The sequence below is a fragment of the Poeciliopsis prolifica genome, unplaced genomic scaffold (assembly GCF_027474105.1).
Source record: "Poeciliopsis prolifica strain line A6 unplaced genomic scaffold, Auburn_PproV2 SCAFFOLD009, whole genome shotgun sequence".
Lineage (NCBI taxonomy): Eukaryota > Metazoa > Chordata > Actinopteri > Cyprinodontiformes > Poeciliidae > Poeciliopsis > Poeciliopsis prolifica.
The window spans coordinates 7,894,333-7,908,142 of NW_026562384.1; the positions used below are offsets into that span (position 1 = coordinate 7,894,333).

Sequence of the window (13,810 nt, forward strand, 5' to 3'; positions counted from 1 at the left end):
TATTTAAAACACAAACCTTGAAGGTTCTTTTTTTTTTTTGCCATTTTGCTCTGGGTTTGCAAAGGTCAGGCTTTGATAGTGGGCCACAGAGCGTATTGTAAACAGACTGTTTACTCAGACTGACTGACTGAGATGATGTTTGTTTAAGAGAAAGGCAAGAAAAATGAGTTCACGTTTTCTGCAAATGTCATGCAATTTTGTCAACAGATGAAAACAGCCGCAGCATGAAAATCAGCAAAATCCCCGCCAGTAAGCAGCCAAGATAAACAATGTCCCATTAGATTCATATTTTCACAAAACCTTCTTCTCAAGTCAGAGCGGAGGCTCTTCGCGGATTTCACAACGTGTCACAGAAACGGGGCGGGAACAGGACATTTTATTCGAGAGCCAGGGTTTCATTCTGGTTAGCAGAGTATCTACGTGGATAATCCTCCTTCTTTCCAAACCAGTCAGACGGCCTGGGCCTGCAGCTCTGACTTCATAAATGAATCATTAGGGTGCTGCTGGCACAAAATTAAAATGAGAATGCAAAGTATCTGAACTTAACCCCAACCTCTGTTCCACCACACCAACAATTGGAATTGCAACAATGTCGCGGCTGAACTGATCAGAAACTTGTGTAGTAAGTGACGCGTGTAACTCGGGCTTCCAGTCCCAAAGAGGATCCCGGCTGATTGTGAATTGATGGTTTTCAGGGTTCATGCCTTCACAACGATCAAAAAAGTCAGAGTATAAAGACTTTTTGTGTTGTGTGTTCACCATCTATTGTGTTCAGTGAAATTCCTTAAATAGTTTTCTGTCACTGGTTTTCAAGTGAGTGGAGGAAGTCTGGATTGTATTTGTTGTTTCCTTTGGAATGCAAAGGTTTGTTGAGTTTTGTATGAATAAATCTGTGGCCAAAATCAACACTGACTCGACATGATCAGCTCATCTGCAGTTTAAGCTTTAACTCAGTTTGGGTTTTTTTGTCCTCCCTTTTTATTCTTATTTGAGTATGATTTTTCATTTTTGTGTTGCGGCCGGGTTCATTGTCCTGGAGGACACGGCTGAAGGCAACGCTCGGGTCAGTCACACATTTCAAAATAAAAAGCAGCTGTACTTGCATCAACATAATTATCGGTGTTACTTCACCTGTCAGCAATTTTAATAGTTTGCTCTCCTTACCCTTAAAACCATTCACATTTCTATGAAATTCCTGTGCAGTCTGAATGTAACCATTCCTCTTTTTCCACTCCCAGAATGATGAAATACAGGATATACAGGAGCCTCTTTGAGCCTTTTCACCGTTAGTAAAGATTTCATAGCAGAATAAGTTCATGTAGAAAAGTGCTTTTTTTTTTTTCAAACAAAATCAGTTGTTCCGTAAAACAATAACAATAACTTTGTAAATAACTTGTTCAACAGAACAGTAGTTAAATCTTTTTCTTTAACATTTCTCAAAGTTGGCACTTAGAGAGATGAAGCTTTGATTATTCCCCTTTGGAAACCATCTCTTGAGCTTCGAGTCCTCTGTATTGTGTGATACTTTTATCTTCAAGTATTCTACAACATTTAATCTTGGCAGACAAACGTAGCCATGGAAAAAAGGTTGGTTTCATATCTGCCTAATCACTTTTGATTTGATTCTATTTCTAGGTCACTGTCCTGATGAAAAGTATGAGAACTTATTTTAGTTGGGTTTCAGATTCTCCACCATTCTGAAACTTTTAGTGAGCTCCACCTTGTCATCTATGATGCATTTCAAAAAAACACACCTCTAATATTTTGAACCAGACAATTCACACAACCAATTCTGTTGGACGGCCAATCCTCCAAGGTGTGGCACCGAGTCATTGAAGAAAATCACTCGTCCAGTTAACATTTAGTTGTATTTAACAAATGCCGCACATCCATATTGGTGATGTTAAGACAGAAAAAGCTCTTCCTTGTCACCTTGTATGCACAGTCTAATGGTTATCATGGACACACACTAAAATTCAATTTATTTCTCCTTACTGTGGATGGCAATAATCTAAATTTCTCAAGACTTATTTATAACAGTTCATGCTGTTTTAAACTCATTAATTATTTCTTTGACTGGAGCCATGACCACATTTAGGCATGAAGCTTTTTTTCTGACTTAGGAAGAACAACATATATTTTAGTTGTTTGACATTATAAAGTTGTCTAGTCTTTCCCATTTTGTATAATAGCTCAAAGAAATGGCCTATTTACAGCTAAAAGTCAAGTTTACATCACAAAAATGCTTCAGTTAATTGATCTGATTTCTGATGAAAGAAAGGAAGAAATATGTTATTGAAAATTTTCAACATGAGATGTTTCTGCTGTAACTAAAGAAAGATATTTTAATTTACGATTATAAACCAGGCATTTTACAAGGCAATGCTATTCTCGATTCCATTTCCTAAATCCTAAAATCACCCAGAAAGCTATTCTTGAACGTAACAGAAAAGGTTCTTTTTTTCCCCCTAAATTTTTAGAGTAACTTTAACGTCCCCAATATTGAGCTGCAGATGTTTGAACGGTGAGATGTTCACTTCCCGGTTCCATCTGACTGCACTTGTGACCTTTAAGTTAGATAGTACGATATTTGAATTAGATAACTCCACGAGAGGAATGTTTTTGTTTTATCAGCTTTTCTACAAATATGCCTATAGGTTCTCAATGAAGTCTTGTTCTTGAAGTAAACTGTGAAAAAGACATTGGTGCTACTTTAGGGTTTACACACAGGTGGACCAAAAGCTGCTGGTTCTACCTTCATACTCCCATCAAAATGTCTGCTAAACAAACTGGATTAATATGAGGGGGAAAAATTAAAGATGAAGAACTGGTGTTGGTTATACACACAAGCAACATAATCTGTAAAAAGTGTTTAAAGAAAAGTTTTTGGTGTTGCAGAAGCTGCATCATCTTTGGTTATATGTGCATTATAAGGATTGCCTCACCTAAAATTTATGAATCTTACTTTTCCAACAACATAAACTACAACTGGGTAGGATGGATATCAAATCTCATATTTTGTGGAATCCAATGAAGAACTTTGGATTCTTCATTGGATTACAGGCATATATGTATAATAATAAATGACTGAGGTCCAAGAAGCACAAATACTGAAAATAGCATTTCTCTGTTAATACATAAGAAGCATTTACTACATTTTAAAGTAAACAAGGTGGTGCAACTCTGCTATTAAAACATTACACAGATGAATATGTTCAGTAATATTTTAAAACATAAGGGCAGAACTTATTATGTAAATATTGCCTTTGCTATTCCTTGCAGAGCACAAGAAGCAACACAAATTGTATCTATTTTTGCTAACAACATTGATTCGGTTTTATCGTTATAATTCCAGGAACACTTATCAGGAGCGCCCACCAGGAGCGCTACAATGAGTCACATGAAATAATGAGCATCCAGTGGGGACTTGAGAAGTCATTGGACACATTGTGCTGACGTGTGGCAAGAAAAAGACAGATGACTGGGCTTCAGGTGTGAGTGGTTTTAGAAGAAGGCTCCACAACTCCTTTTATAGAAATGGTTTAAGAAGAATCTGGTGAGCCTTGGAACGCCAAAAGCAGCTGGTCTGAGTTAATGTTTTCAATTATATTAATGAAGAAAATATCAAGAGCAAAAGTTAATCTCCCAGTTCTGAAGATCCACCTATTTTAGTCAGTTTTTTATAAGATGTGTCCCATTTATTTGGCTGCATAATTTTGCAAACATTTCATAAAAAAAGTGTGGCGGTGTGCAGCTTCAAAACGAAATGCAACAGGATTGGATGAAATTTACCTCACAGGTAATGAGATGTAGTCGTTTTATCAAAACATGAGAGAATGGGTTACAAAGCACTGCAAAATCTGCTTGATGTACCTCTAATGAAGAATTTAATTTGAGGAATGTGAATACATCCATCTTCCATCTGTAAGAAATTATGACTTCAAGTAATTACACCAGCAGAGTGTGAGACTTTCAAAATCTTTCTAGCAAAATTCAAGTAATTGGGTGGTACCCGCAAAAATACCAGCAAGGGGCAATATAGCAAACGTCCTTTATATTTTTCAAAAATAGTGAAAATATAGCATGTCGAGTTTACAAACCAAAAATCACTTTCACGTTGCAGACGGCAGTCAATCATTCAAATGCACAATCATCCAGCTGTTTTAGTCCATTTTGACTAACAAAATTAGTCTAATAATTTGCACAATAATATGCACAGTATGATAAATAATTAATCAAAGGAAAAATTATGTCATGAGTTTAGCTTTTTCTGATCAAGAAGTGTGATAGCAGAATGCAACAACTCTAAGAGTAGAGGAGCCATTTGCTGCCATCTGCTGGTGAAAACAGGGCAGGCCAAGAAAAGGTTTCAAAAGCCTCCAGAGACGATCAGTGGTTTGAATAGTTCTTTCAGTGCGTCCTGCTGGTTTCAGCATCTTCATTCAAACCATCAAGCTCCACGTCTAAGATGAGGGTAGCTTGCCACCGTGCGTGCAATCCCCTCCTTCAGACTGACCACCGGCTTGTAGCCCAGGTGTTCTTTGGCGCGATCACAGCTGTAGTAGTGATAGGTCCCGGCCAAAGCCACTCTCATGGGTGTAAAGGTGGGTTTGAAAGACATAAAGGGATGCAAGATCCAGGTGAGCACCCAGAGAAGAAGGGCAAGTCCGTACACGAGTGCGTATGGGAGGTGGAAGCGTGGGGCGTCGTATCCCAAGCCCACCAGAACTTCAGACATGAAGTCCCAGAAGCGGATTGGCTCGTCATTGGTGATGTGATACGGCTGCAGGAGAGGGAGGAGGGTGCAGAGATAAAGATCAGTGGAGAGCCAATGAAAACAATGAAACTAAAGAGAGAAATTGAAGGACATCAGAGAATTTATTGATCTATATTCATGTTCTTGAAGTCTCACTCACTTTTCCACAGATAGGAGACTCTGCTCTCAGGTGCTCAGCAGCAAGGATGTGGCCATGGACAACATTCTCCACATAGGTGAAATCCACAAGATTGGTTCCATCACTGGTTGAGAAAAAAAAAACATTAAAATGGTCTAATTAGTGAGTAAAGGCACAAAGAAAGAGCAGAAGTTAAAGTTCAAAGTTTCTCAGCATGCTGCACTATGCTAGCAAGCAACAGGGGGCGCTAAGAGGGTGAATGGGTACAAAGAAAGTAGATCATTGCTTGTTAATTGTTTGTTTATAAACCTTATTCAAATTCCTATTAGGCCGCAAATCAGAATAAATGCCTTAAAGCAAAGTTATGGCTATAAAGTTTGTCAAACAAAATTTCTAAACACATTTATGTGAAATTCATTGTACTAAATTATAAGGGCTAAAGATGAACTGATCTGAGATTTCTATCCAATTTTTGATCTCTGGTTTTTGTAAAGCTTTGAGCTGCTTAGTCGTATCGGACTACAAGAATTAAAATTGCCTGTCTAAAATATTTCTGACCTTTTTGACTGTGAATGATCCTCATAACCTTATACTTAGATCTCTTACGCTGTGTGAGAGAAATTTCTCACCGTAAAATGGGCTCTCGTTAACATTTTAAAGCGAGGACATAAACATTTGGAAGTGAGATTTTAATCACACTTGTGCATTTTATAGGAGTCATTAGAATAATGAGCACAGTTATTGTTGCTCATAAAAGTCTAGGAGAATGTACACTTACCTTAATTATGAGATTTTCAAGAAATAGTGCAGACATTTTTTAAATCCAGCTTGGTCCATGACAGACAGAGGTCAAGAGTTCAAAAGAATAAGATCAACTTTTCAGTACTCTGCTCATCCCTCTAGATTTCTAGTGAAATAATCCCCACATCAGTCCACTTTTTTGTCAGTTTGACCACTGCAAGTGTAAACCAGCAATCATGTGGAGGGATTTTTAACTAACAAACAATAGAAATCTCCTGCTCTGTTGCAGCTGTAATGAACAGTCAAAATGCCTCCACAGAAAATTTGGTCTTCTCTTTAACAACCATCTGTTGTTCCTGTGCTTTCTCTGACCTCATGTTTAAATTAGGACAATATCCTCTCAGCAACAGCAGAGCATCCGCTCCTAAGATTGTTGTTGTCAGCAGTGATGCACTAAGACTGAGTGAACATGTTTTGGATTAATTGGAGACCAGTGGAGGCCCATAAATTTCAGTCATCAGTCAAATCCTCAGTGCATCTCTATCACAAATTGAACTAAATTCTAAAACAGGGGACTTAATAAACACATAGTCATATTCAACAAATTAAAACGTGTTCTGATGAGGCTCATATTTAAAATAAATAGTAAATTTTAAAAATATAAACTTTAAAGCATTAATTAAACCTACTTTTTACCAAGCCCAGATGTTTCAATTAAAAATAGTGCTTTTGTAATTGGTCTAATGTAATATTTGTATCTCGACTTTAAACATTTCAACTAATGAAACAGGTTTCTATATGGCCGGATTATTTGTAAAATACTCATGCATGGTTTTTGAGTTAAGAGAAGTTGTCTGAATAGTTAATGCCTTCGAGGAACGAAACGATCGCTCACCCGATGATGAACTTCATCTTCCCCCGGCGAGCTGCGTCCACCAGGGTGGGAACCAGCTGTGGATCCCGAGGGCCAAAGATGCCGTGAGGCCGAATAGCAACCGTGAGGAAACCCTTCGGCTTGTTGCACGCCTCCAGAACCAACTAAAACATACCAAATAGGTCAAATTTGGAGGTTCGGCAAAGAGGATTGCACTGCAAAATTACCAGAGTAAGTCTGAAAATAGAGCTGCTTTGGTATTACACATGAAATTCTTAAGTGTTTTGCTTGCAATTTTGTTTGATTTCTTGAGGCAAGAGGTTGCTTTGATAAGAAATCCTTTTCAACACCTTTTACCTTCTCCTGTTCAATCTTGGTCTGAGTGTAGTAGTCAATGGGCTTCTTGGCGTATGGCAGATCCTCTTTTCCATTCTTGACGTCGGTGCCCTCAAACACCACACTGGCACTGCTTGTCAAGACCAGTTTCTGTCAACAAGGACCAGTTGGGCATTTAATCCCAGTTCTTGAAGAAAATGTTTTCAAAGCCACAAGAAAGAAAAACCAGCAGCACCTGTACGCCTGCGTCTAAGCAGGCCTGAATAACCGTCTGAGTGCCCTGAATGTTGACCCTCTCAAACAGCAGCCGGTCATCACTAGAAGGAGCTGGGGAGGCACAGTGGAATACCAGAGACACATCCTTCAGAGCAGAAAGCAGAGCCTGGAGGCAAGAAAAGCACAGCGACAGCTGCTGACTGCTAGCTTTTTAAAAGCCCTTTTATCAATTGCATCTACATCTGTGCTGGAGATGTGGAGTAGGTGGCAAGAAAAACATAGAGTAATACTAAGCAATGGGTGATTTGTGGAGCAGTTTAAAGTGGGTTTAGGTTAGAAAATATTTGTCCAAAATTTTAATATCTTGTGGTTTAATCATTTAGTCCACAATGGGAAGTGTAGAGACACAACTGCAAACCTGTCCAGAAATGGCCGACAGAAAGCTGCCAGGTCGGACAAGTGGCTCATTATCAGACAAGCAAGAATCTGTTGGCAGAGGGGCAACAGCCCAAATACACAGCCCAAGGAGAAGAACTTGCCACACTTTTCAGATTTTTACCAGTCTACATTTTGACAAACATGTTTTATTTTTTCTCACATTTGACAACATGCACTCCCCCCCCCCCCACAAAAAAAATATACATTGTGACCAAAGAAAAAAGGTGAAAATAATGGGCCAGTCCTCTAGACAGAGGAAGTGTGACCTGTTTATCGCAGAGGTCTCCCTGGTGAAAGGTGGCGCCTGGAAGCTCGTAGCTCTGCCGGATGTCAAACACGGAGACAGAGTAGCCTTTGTCCAGGAGCTTCTCCACCAGGTGTCTACCCAGAAAACCAGACCCTCCGATCACTGCACACCGCTTGCTGCCCTGCGGCGTACAGTCACAGCAATTATCAACCAAACACACGAATAACAACTTTAAAACAGATTGTCTGCAACTCACCGGTCGAACGCGCGTGGCCATAACGAGGGAAAACCGGCACAGAAGTGGAGAAACAAAAAAATATGAGGAGAAGTGAGCTTGAGGAAGGCTGCGTCTCCTTTCTTTTCTAAACAGCGGTGCAGACACGTAGACCCTCGAACATGGAGTGAACGGCGTGCAACTTTTACATCTGTTCCACACACCAAAAAAAACACCTGGAACTCAACAATGAACTGTTTCTATCAGCTGAGAAAAGCTCTGTGTGATTGGTCAAGGCAGCGTCAAACGCAAAGGCGACGTCCACAGGCAGCCAATGAGGTTTGTGATACGTCAAAGAACGCCACAACTTTAGCCAATGGAGAACCGTGGAAAGCTTAGTTCCGCCTCCTGTCTCTGAAGCCACGCCTCTCAGTGTTTGCGATATGACGTCTCCCCGCAAACCAAGAGTTCATTCAGGTTTGTTGGTATTTTATTAAAACATAATTATACATATAATTTATAGTTCTTGTGCGTTTTACAGATTTCTGTCTATTTTATCATTTATTTGTTATCTTTGACAAAAAATGTTTCATCTAAATCTATATAGATTTACCTATTTAACTTTTTTATGAAATGATAAATAAAATAACACTTTAGAGTGTCAAAGTAATGGTCACTTTTTATTGATTAATGATATCTGAAATATGTTTCAGATGGTGAGTATATGATGCAAATATCCTCAATTGAAGCCTCTATATGGGTTAAAGGTAAATAGACTGATCAAATTAACTATTAATATGTGTAGTCATAAATCAATTTAAGATATCTGGAATCATGTGAGGAAGGTGACAATCCAAAGAGAAGAACTTGTTTGCTGATTAAATGAATCTGCAAACATCTTCTCAGGAACTCATCTACACATTTTATAGATTACATGAAGAGTGAATTATAATCCTGCAATAGCAGAGAGGAGCTTTTGCAGAACTGCTGGAGATAAATCAGCCTGACACTTCTCCAGGCTGCAGGAGGTGAACGAATGAGGAAACAGATGCATCTCTCCTGCATGCAGAGCACTGAATAATAACCTTTAACAATAAATAGATCTTATTGTTCAGAGTCGGGTGCAAGTTTCAGCTGGTTTCAGTAGCCCCACCTACATGATAAGGATCAATAATGAATCCTTATAGGGTGGCTTCCTGCATACCGCCCTCAGTATGCAGGATGTCTTAAAACATACAGAGAGTGTTGCCTTGACACCTGGTTGGACCTAGCCCACCTTCAATGTGCAGTTCCTGCCTCACAGAGCAGATCTACCATCCCCACCCTACCTTGACTCTCCCAATCATCTCCTTCAGACTAGCCAGCAGCAATTAGCGAATACCTGGTGGAACTGTGCATCTGCTGAGCTCGTTGTGCAGACTACTTCTCATTGCAATGCTGGTAAAGACATTCTTAAAAGGGTTATAGAGGGGCATTAATTTTATGAATAAAACTCACAAAGGGAGTTTTTTTATTTTACTTATTCAATAAAATGAATAAAACTTTATTTTACTGAATTAAGTTTTACTGAATGAAGAAGAATAACAGACACCAAAAGGCAATTTGAAAGGTTTATTAATAAATTTGCACAGCTTGGTGTGTGGCTCTTCCTTTCTGGGGGATATAGAAAGGAAGAGCTGGGACTTTCCGTACAGGCTTTATGCACTTAAGTTAGTCATTAGATATGATGAGTCTTCTTGGTTTATAGCAAGAATCCAGGTCTTTATTACAGGGGAGACCAGGCTGGAATTGTGGATCAGTAAAAAGTGAGAAAGTGGCCAGGCAGGTGAGATGTAAAGGAGAGTTTCTCAGATCAGAGCAGCCAGAGAAGTGGTGAGGAGATTCTGGAGATTTTTCCAAACAGACGCCAGGACCATAAATGTTAGACGCACAGAAAAGAAGCTGCGTACCTCTGATGTGAGCACAACAATCTGGTATCTGCCTCAGGGAGCCTGCTCCTCTTAAAGCTTCTCCTGATTCAGCTGTGAGAAAACACCAGCTAATGTCTTTGGAATGAGGCAGGAGAGGCACACAAGAGACATCCTGCACACAACTCTGGATGTGACAACTGGTCCCAAGAAGGTCACATGGGACTGGAGGCAATATCCAGCTGTCACTGTCACTCGGTCAGAAGGGATGTCACTCTCCACAGGTCACCAGTACATCACAGAGGTCATCAGGGTTTTTTTAGTATCCAACCAATAGAAATGGTTGAACTGATATCCAAATAAAAAGAAGAGTTGGGAACCTCACACAGACTTGAACTGAGGTTTAATGGAAATAATAATAGAAATAATAATGGCAAGAAATGAAAAGAAGCATGGCTTGGTTTGTGATATGTTGAGGATGTAGGAAGGAGGCGAATGGACTGTGGTTTTCCATCCAATCTACAGGCACTCTGCAGCCAATCATAAGCTTTTTTTTTTCAACAACGTTTCCCTAAGAGATCTCAGAAAGATGTGTAACCATCCATCCAATCCTCCATTTCTGCACCTCTTTATTGTGTAGTTACCATTACACAATCAGCAGGTTGTGTAATTATCACCTGGAGGTACCGCAGCAGGTGATACTTCCCCACCAGGAAGAGGTAAGAGAGTAGCCAGGCAGGTTTACCTGTCTGGTTTACCTGTCTTACCTCTTACCAATCTTGGAGATTGGTAAGAGGAACTGGCCATCTCACCCCGAGGTGAGATGGCCAGTCTATCACCTATCTTGGATCTCAGGACAGAAAACGGCACAAGTTGCACCTTTTATGTTTGGGCCAGAGAATCCCCATATTTTCCCAGACCATTGAAAGTGCCTCTCATAACTTTTTAAAGTGCTTGTGGAAAGCCTTGTCTACAAAGGCCAAGAAACTTCAATATGTTAGGTTCATTAACTGTTTCAGTAATGAACCTAACATATAAGTTTCAATATATGTGCATCTCATAAATTTTTTTATTAGATTTTTGGAAAACTTTACCTACTAGGACCAATTAACTTTTAAATATGTTTGATTCCTTTGCCAATTTAATTATCTATGCTCCTCAAAACATTTTTGAAGGGCTTGCAGAAAACCATGTCTACAAATAAGAAACCTTACTTGTTATTCTCAAATAAGAAATAAGGTTTTTTATAATAAACAGGTTCTCCGATAAACAGAATCTGTTTATTGGAGGTTAAAAAGAGCCTTTTCTATGGCGGCCCAGAAACGTTTGACGATGCCTGGCTTGTTGGCTGTTTTCAATATTTTCTCTCTGCAAATGGAGATTAATGCCTCGTCTACGACCGAGTCATTTAAAGCCAACAGTGAAAGAACGTCGGCTTTCGCACAGCACATCCTTTTAGAGACTCCTCTCATTATGTCATCGCTGAGTTTGTTCAGGCTATGTTGGATATCAATTAACTCTTGTTCCATGAGCTCGGCATAAAGTTTCTCAGACAGCCTATTGGTGATGGCTTGGAAGTCTTTGTAGTTGCAGTCTATCTGTGATTGTGTTACAGCCTGCGTAACAACTGCATTAGCAAGCAGCAAGATGGTTGACTGCTGCTTCTCCTTGCCTGAACTCGGTGACAGCGGCTCGGCAACCTCTCTGGCCATCTCTGGTTGCTGCTCCTCATTAACAAATTGTAGCCCTGTTGAGAGGTTTGATTTGTCTGGGATGAAGTTGTCTACTGATGGAAGTGGTATTTCTTCAACTTGCTGTGCTGGTGCAACTCTCTTGTATCGTCCTTCACTATATTTTTTATAGAACTCCTTAACTGTGACGCCAACATCTTTGTTCTTCTGTTGTTGAAAGGGTCGTGGAGCAACTTGATCTCGAGATCCACAGTTTTCCATTGGTTGAAGCACATCCAGTGAAACACCAGGGATCTCTGACAGCTCCTCAGAGATGAAATCATCCACAATTTTCAGATCTGACTCCTTTTCCTTAGGGATACAATTAATTGTTTTTGTCAGTTCTGAAATCTCCCAAGACATAAATCTATCCATTATCTTAAAATTTGAATTTGTCTCCTTAGAGATGAAATGACTGACCTTAGTGATCTTTGAAAGATCCTCCAGGATGAATTCATCCACAATCTTCAGGTCTGAGTCCTGATATTCAGGAACAAGATCTATCTCTTCTATCATTTCTGTTGCCTCCTCAAGGTCTGGCGTCTCTCCGATGACTGGTAACAGGTTCACTTTAAAGTGCATATTATTCCTATCGTGGAAGGAATTAAGCACCCTATCTCTTTGGATCCCTCTGTACGGTGGGTTTTTGATGGTGTGTTTCTCCGCAGCTTGGAAATGATCAGCATCAGAGAGAACAGCAACTCTCTGCTGCTTGTTGAAGGCATTATACTGGCCTTCAGCAGCTTTTCGTTTTCTCTGCTGATGTTCTTTACAGCTCCACACTAGTAATTCCTCTATTAGTCTGAGTGCGTGTGGTAGGATTCGGTCCACTCTGTCTGTCTCAGAGATTTGGAGGACAAAGGAAGCTGCTTGATCTTGCATGGAACAGATCTTAAATCTCACCTTTTCTTTGACATATTTAATAAATGGCTCATTGAAACGGTCAAAGGTCTTGGGATGAACTTTCTCCCTAATCCGAAGGATGTCTGCAAATGTAGTTAGCAGGACATCGCCAATGACCGTGTCCACATCCGGAGATCTGATTCGTCCATTTTGGATGTTGCAGAGAATGAAGGTGGAACATTCCTCCGCCAGGTTTAACAGCAGCTCCTTTAAACCGGATTTGGTTTCGTTATCAGGTTTACCTGTGGCCAAATCCAGCGTCTGATCCAAAGAAATGCACCAAAAAAACTCTTCGATCATAGGCATGATCATGTCCATGGCAATAACCGGGACTGGTTGATCATCTGAACTGATGGAATGGTTCATGACTTACTGGGTTTGTAGGGGTATGTGAAGCACACCAGGATTGTTGAATAATCACAAACTATCGAGTTGGTTTCTCAGTGAAATACAACTGTCTCTTCCGAGGAAAGTGCCAGAAGGAATTTATTTTTGTGTGACAGACCTATTGGGTCAGAAACCAATGTGATGTCATAACCACACAGATTCCGTCCATATCTGTGTCAGTTTAGTAAAGACATAATGTCTATTTTCAAGGAGGAAATGTTAAAGGGTTTCCATGTTTTAGTAACAGTGCGTGCCTCCAGTTCATTGTCACGCATTTTAGCAAAGGAAAGAGATTTACCTGCTGCACAGGACTGATAGACAGCAGTTTGGGTTTATTCTGAAACCAGGGGGAACATAAAAATATCTAGCATTATTTTGCTTGTAAATCGCAGTTATAAATGAGGAAGTATTAAATGATGATGTAGTTGGAGATTGGTGAGAGGAACAGAGGACAGCAACCTGAATAATTTGTGGTAAACCGGAAACCTGCTATAGGAGAACAAAGAGTTCATGTGAAACAGGAGAATGAAAATTCATCACTGATTACGTTCATTGTTGGAAGGCTATCAGGCCGGAGCTTCTGGAAATGTATTATTTACAACCGATATTAAGAAACATAAATTTAAAAACATATGCACATAAACACATTTATATAAAAACTAGAATACATATATATATATATATAAAAATATATATACAAGTCTTCATATACATATGTTTATATTATATATATATATATATATATATATATATATATGTATATACAAGTCTTTATATGTTTATGTGCATATGTTTTTAAATTTATGTATAAATTCTATATATGTATATAGAATCTATAGACAGACAGACAGAGACAGACAGACAGACAGACAGACAGACAGACAGACAGACAGACAGACAGACAGATAGATAGATAGATAGA

The 13,810-nt window shown here is 39.4% G+C and overlaps 2 protein-coding genes across 2 annotated transcripts; both read right to left on the minus strand.

The window, feature by feature from the left end:
- Positions 1 to 3,864: 3,864 nt before the first annotated feature.
- Positions 3,865 to 8,189, minus strand: nsdhl (NAD(P) dependent steroid dehydrogenase-like). The gene is made up of 7 exons (XM_055033916.1): positions 8,004 to 8,189; positions 7,767 to 7,928; positions 7,082 to 7,228; positions 6,868 to 6,996; positions 6,532 to 6,674; positions 4,917 to 5,019; positions 3,865 to 4,783 (listed from the first exon to the last, which is right to left on the minus strand). The coding sequence occupies exons 1-7, from the start codon at positions 8,022 to 8,024 to the stop codon at positions 4,451 to 4,453; spliced, it is 1,038 nt and encodes a 345-aa protein (XP_054889891.1). The 5' UTR covers positions 8,025 to 8,189; the 3' UTR covers positions 3,865 to 4,450.
- Positions 8,190 to 9,576: 1,387 nt separating this feature from the next.
- LOC129362430 (uncharacterized) lies at positions 9,577 to 12,962 on the minus strand. The gene is made up of 2 exons (XM_055033932.1): positions 12,019 to 12,962; positions 9,577 to 11,910 (listed from the first exon to the last, which is right to left on the minus strand). The coding sequence occupies exons 1-2, from the start codon at positions 12,865 to 12,867 to the stop codon at positions 11,149 to 11,151; spliced, it is 1,611 nt and encodes a 536-aa protein (XP_054889907.1). The 5' UTR covers positions 12,868 to 12,962; the 3' UTR covers positions 9,577 to 11,148.
- Positions 12,963 to 13,810: the final 848 nt, after the last annotated feature.

Coding starts and splice junctions, on each gene's coding strand:
- nsdhl (XM_055033916.1), bottom strand. CDS start 8,024: ATGGCCACGCGCGTTCGACCG. Junction 7,229..7,766: donor GAGACCTCTGCGATAAACAG/GTCACACTTCCT, acceptor TCTTGCCTCCAG/GCTCTGCTTTCTGCTCTGAA. Junction 5,020..6,531: donor AAGATGAAGTTCATCATCGG/GTGAGCGATCGT, acceptor TTTCTCAACCAG/TGATGGAACCAATCTTGTGG.
- LOC129362430 (XM_055033932.1), bottom strand. CDS start 12,867: ATGAACCATTCCATCAGTTCAGATGATCAACCAGTCCCGGTTATTGCC. Junction 11,911..12,018: donor ATCTTTCAAAGATCACTAAG/GTCAGTCATTTC, acceptor TGTATCCCTAAG/GAAAAGGAGTCAGATCTGAA.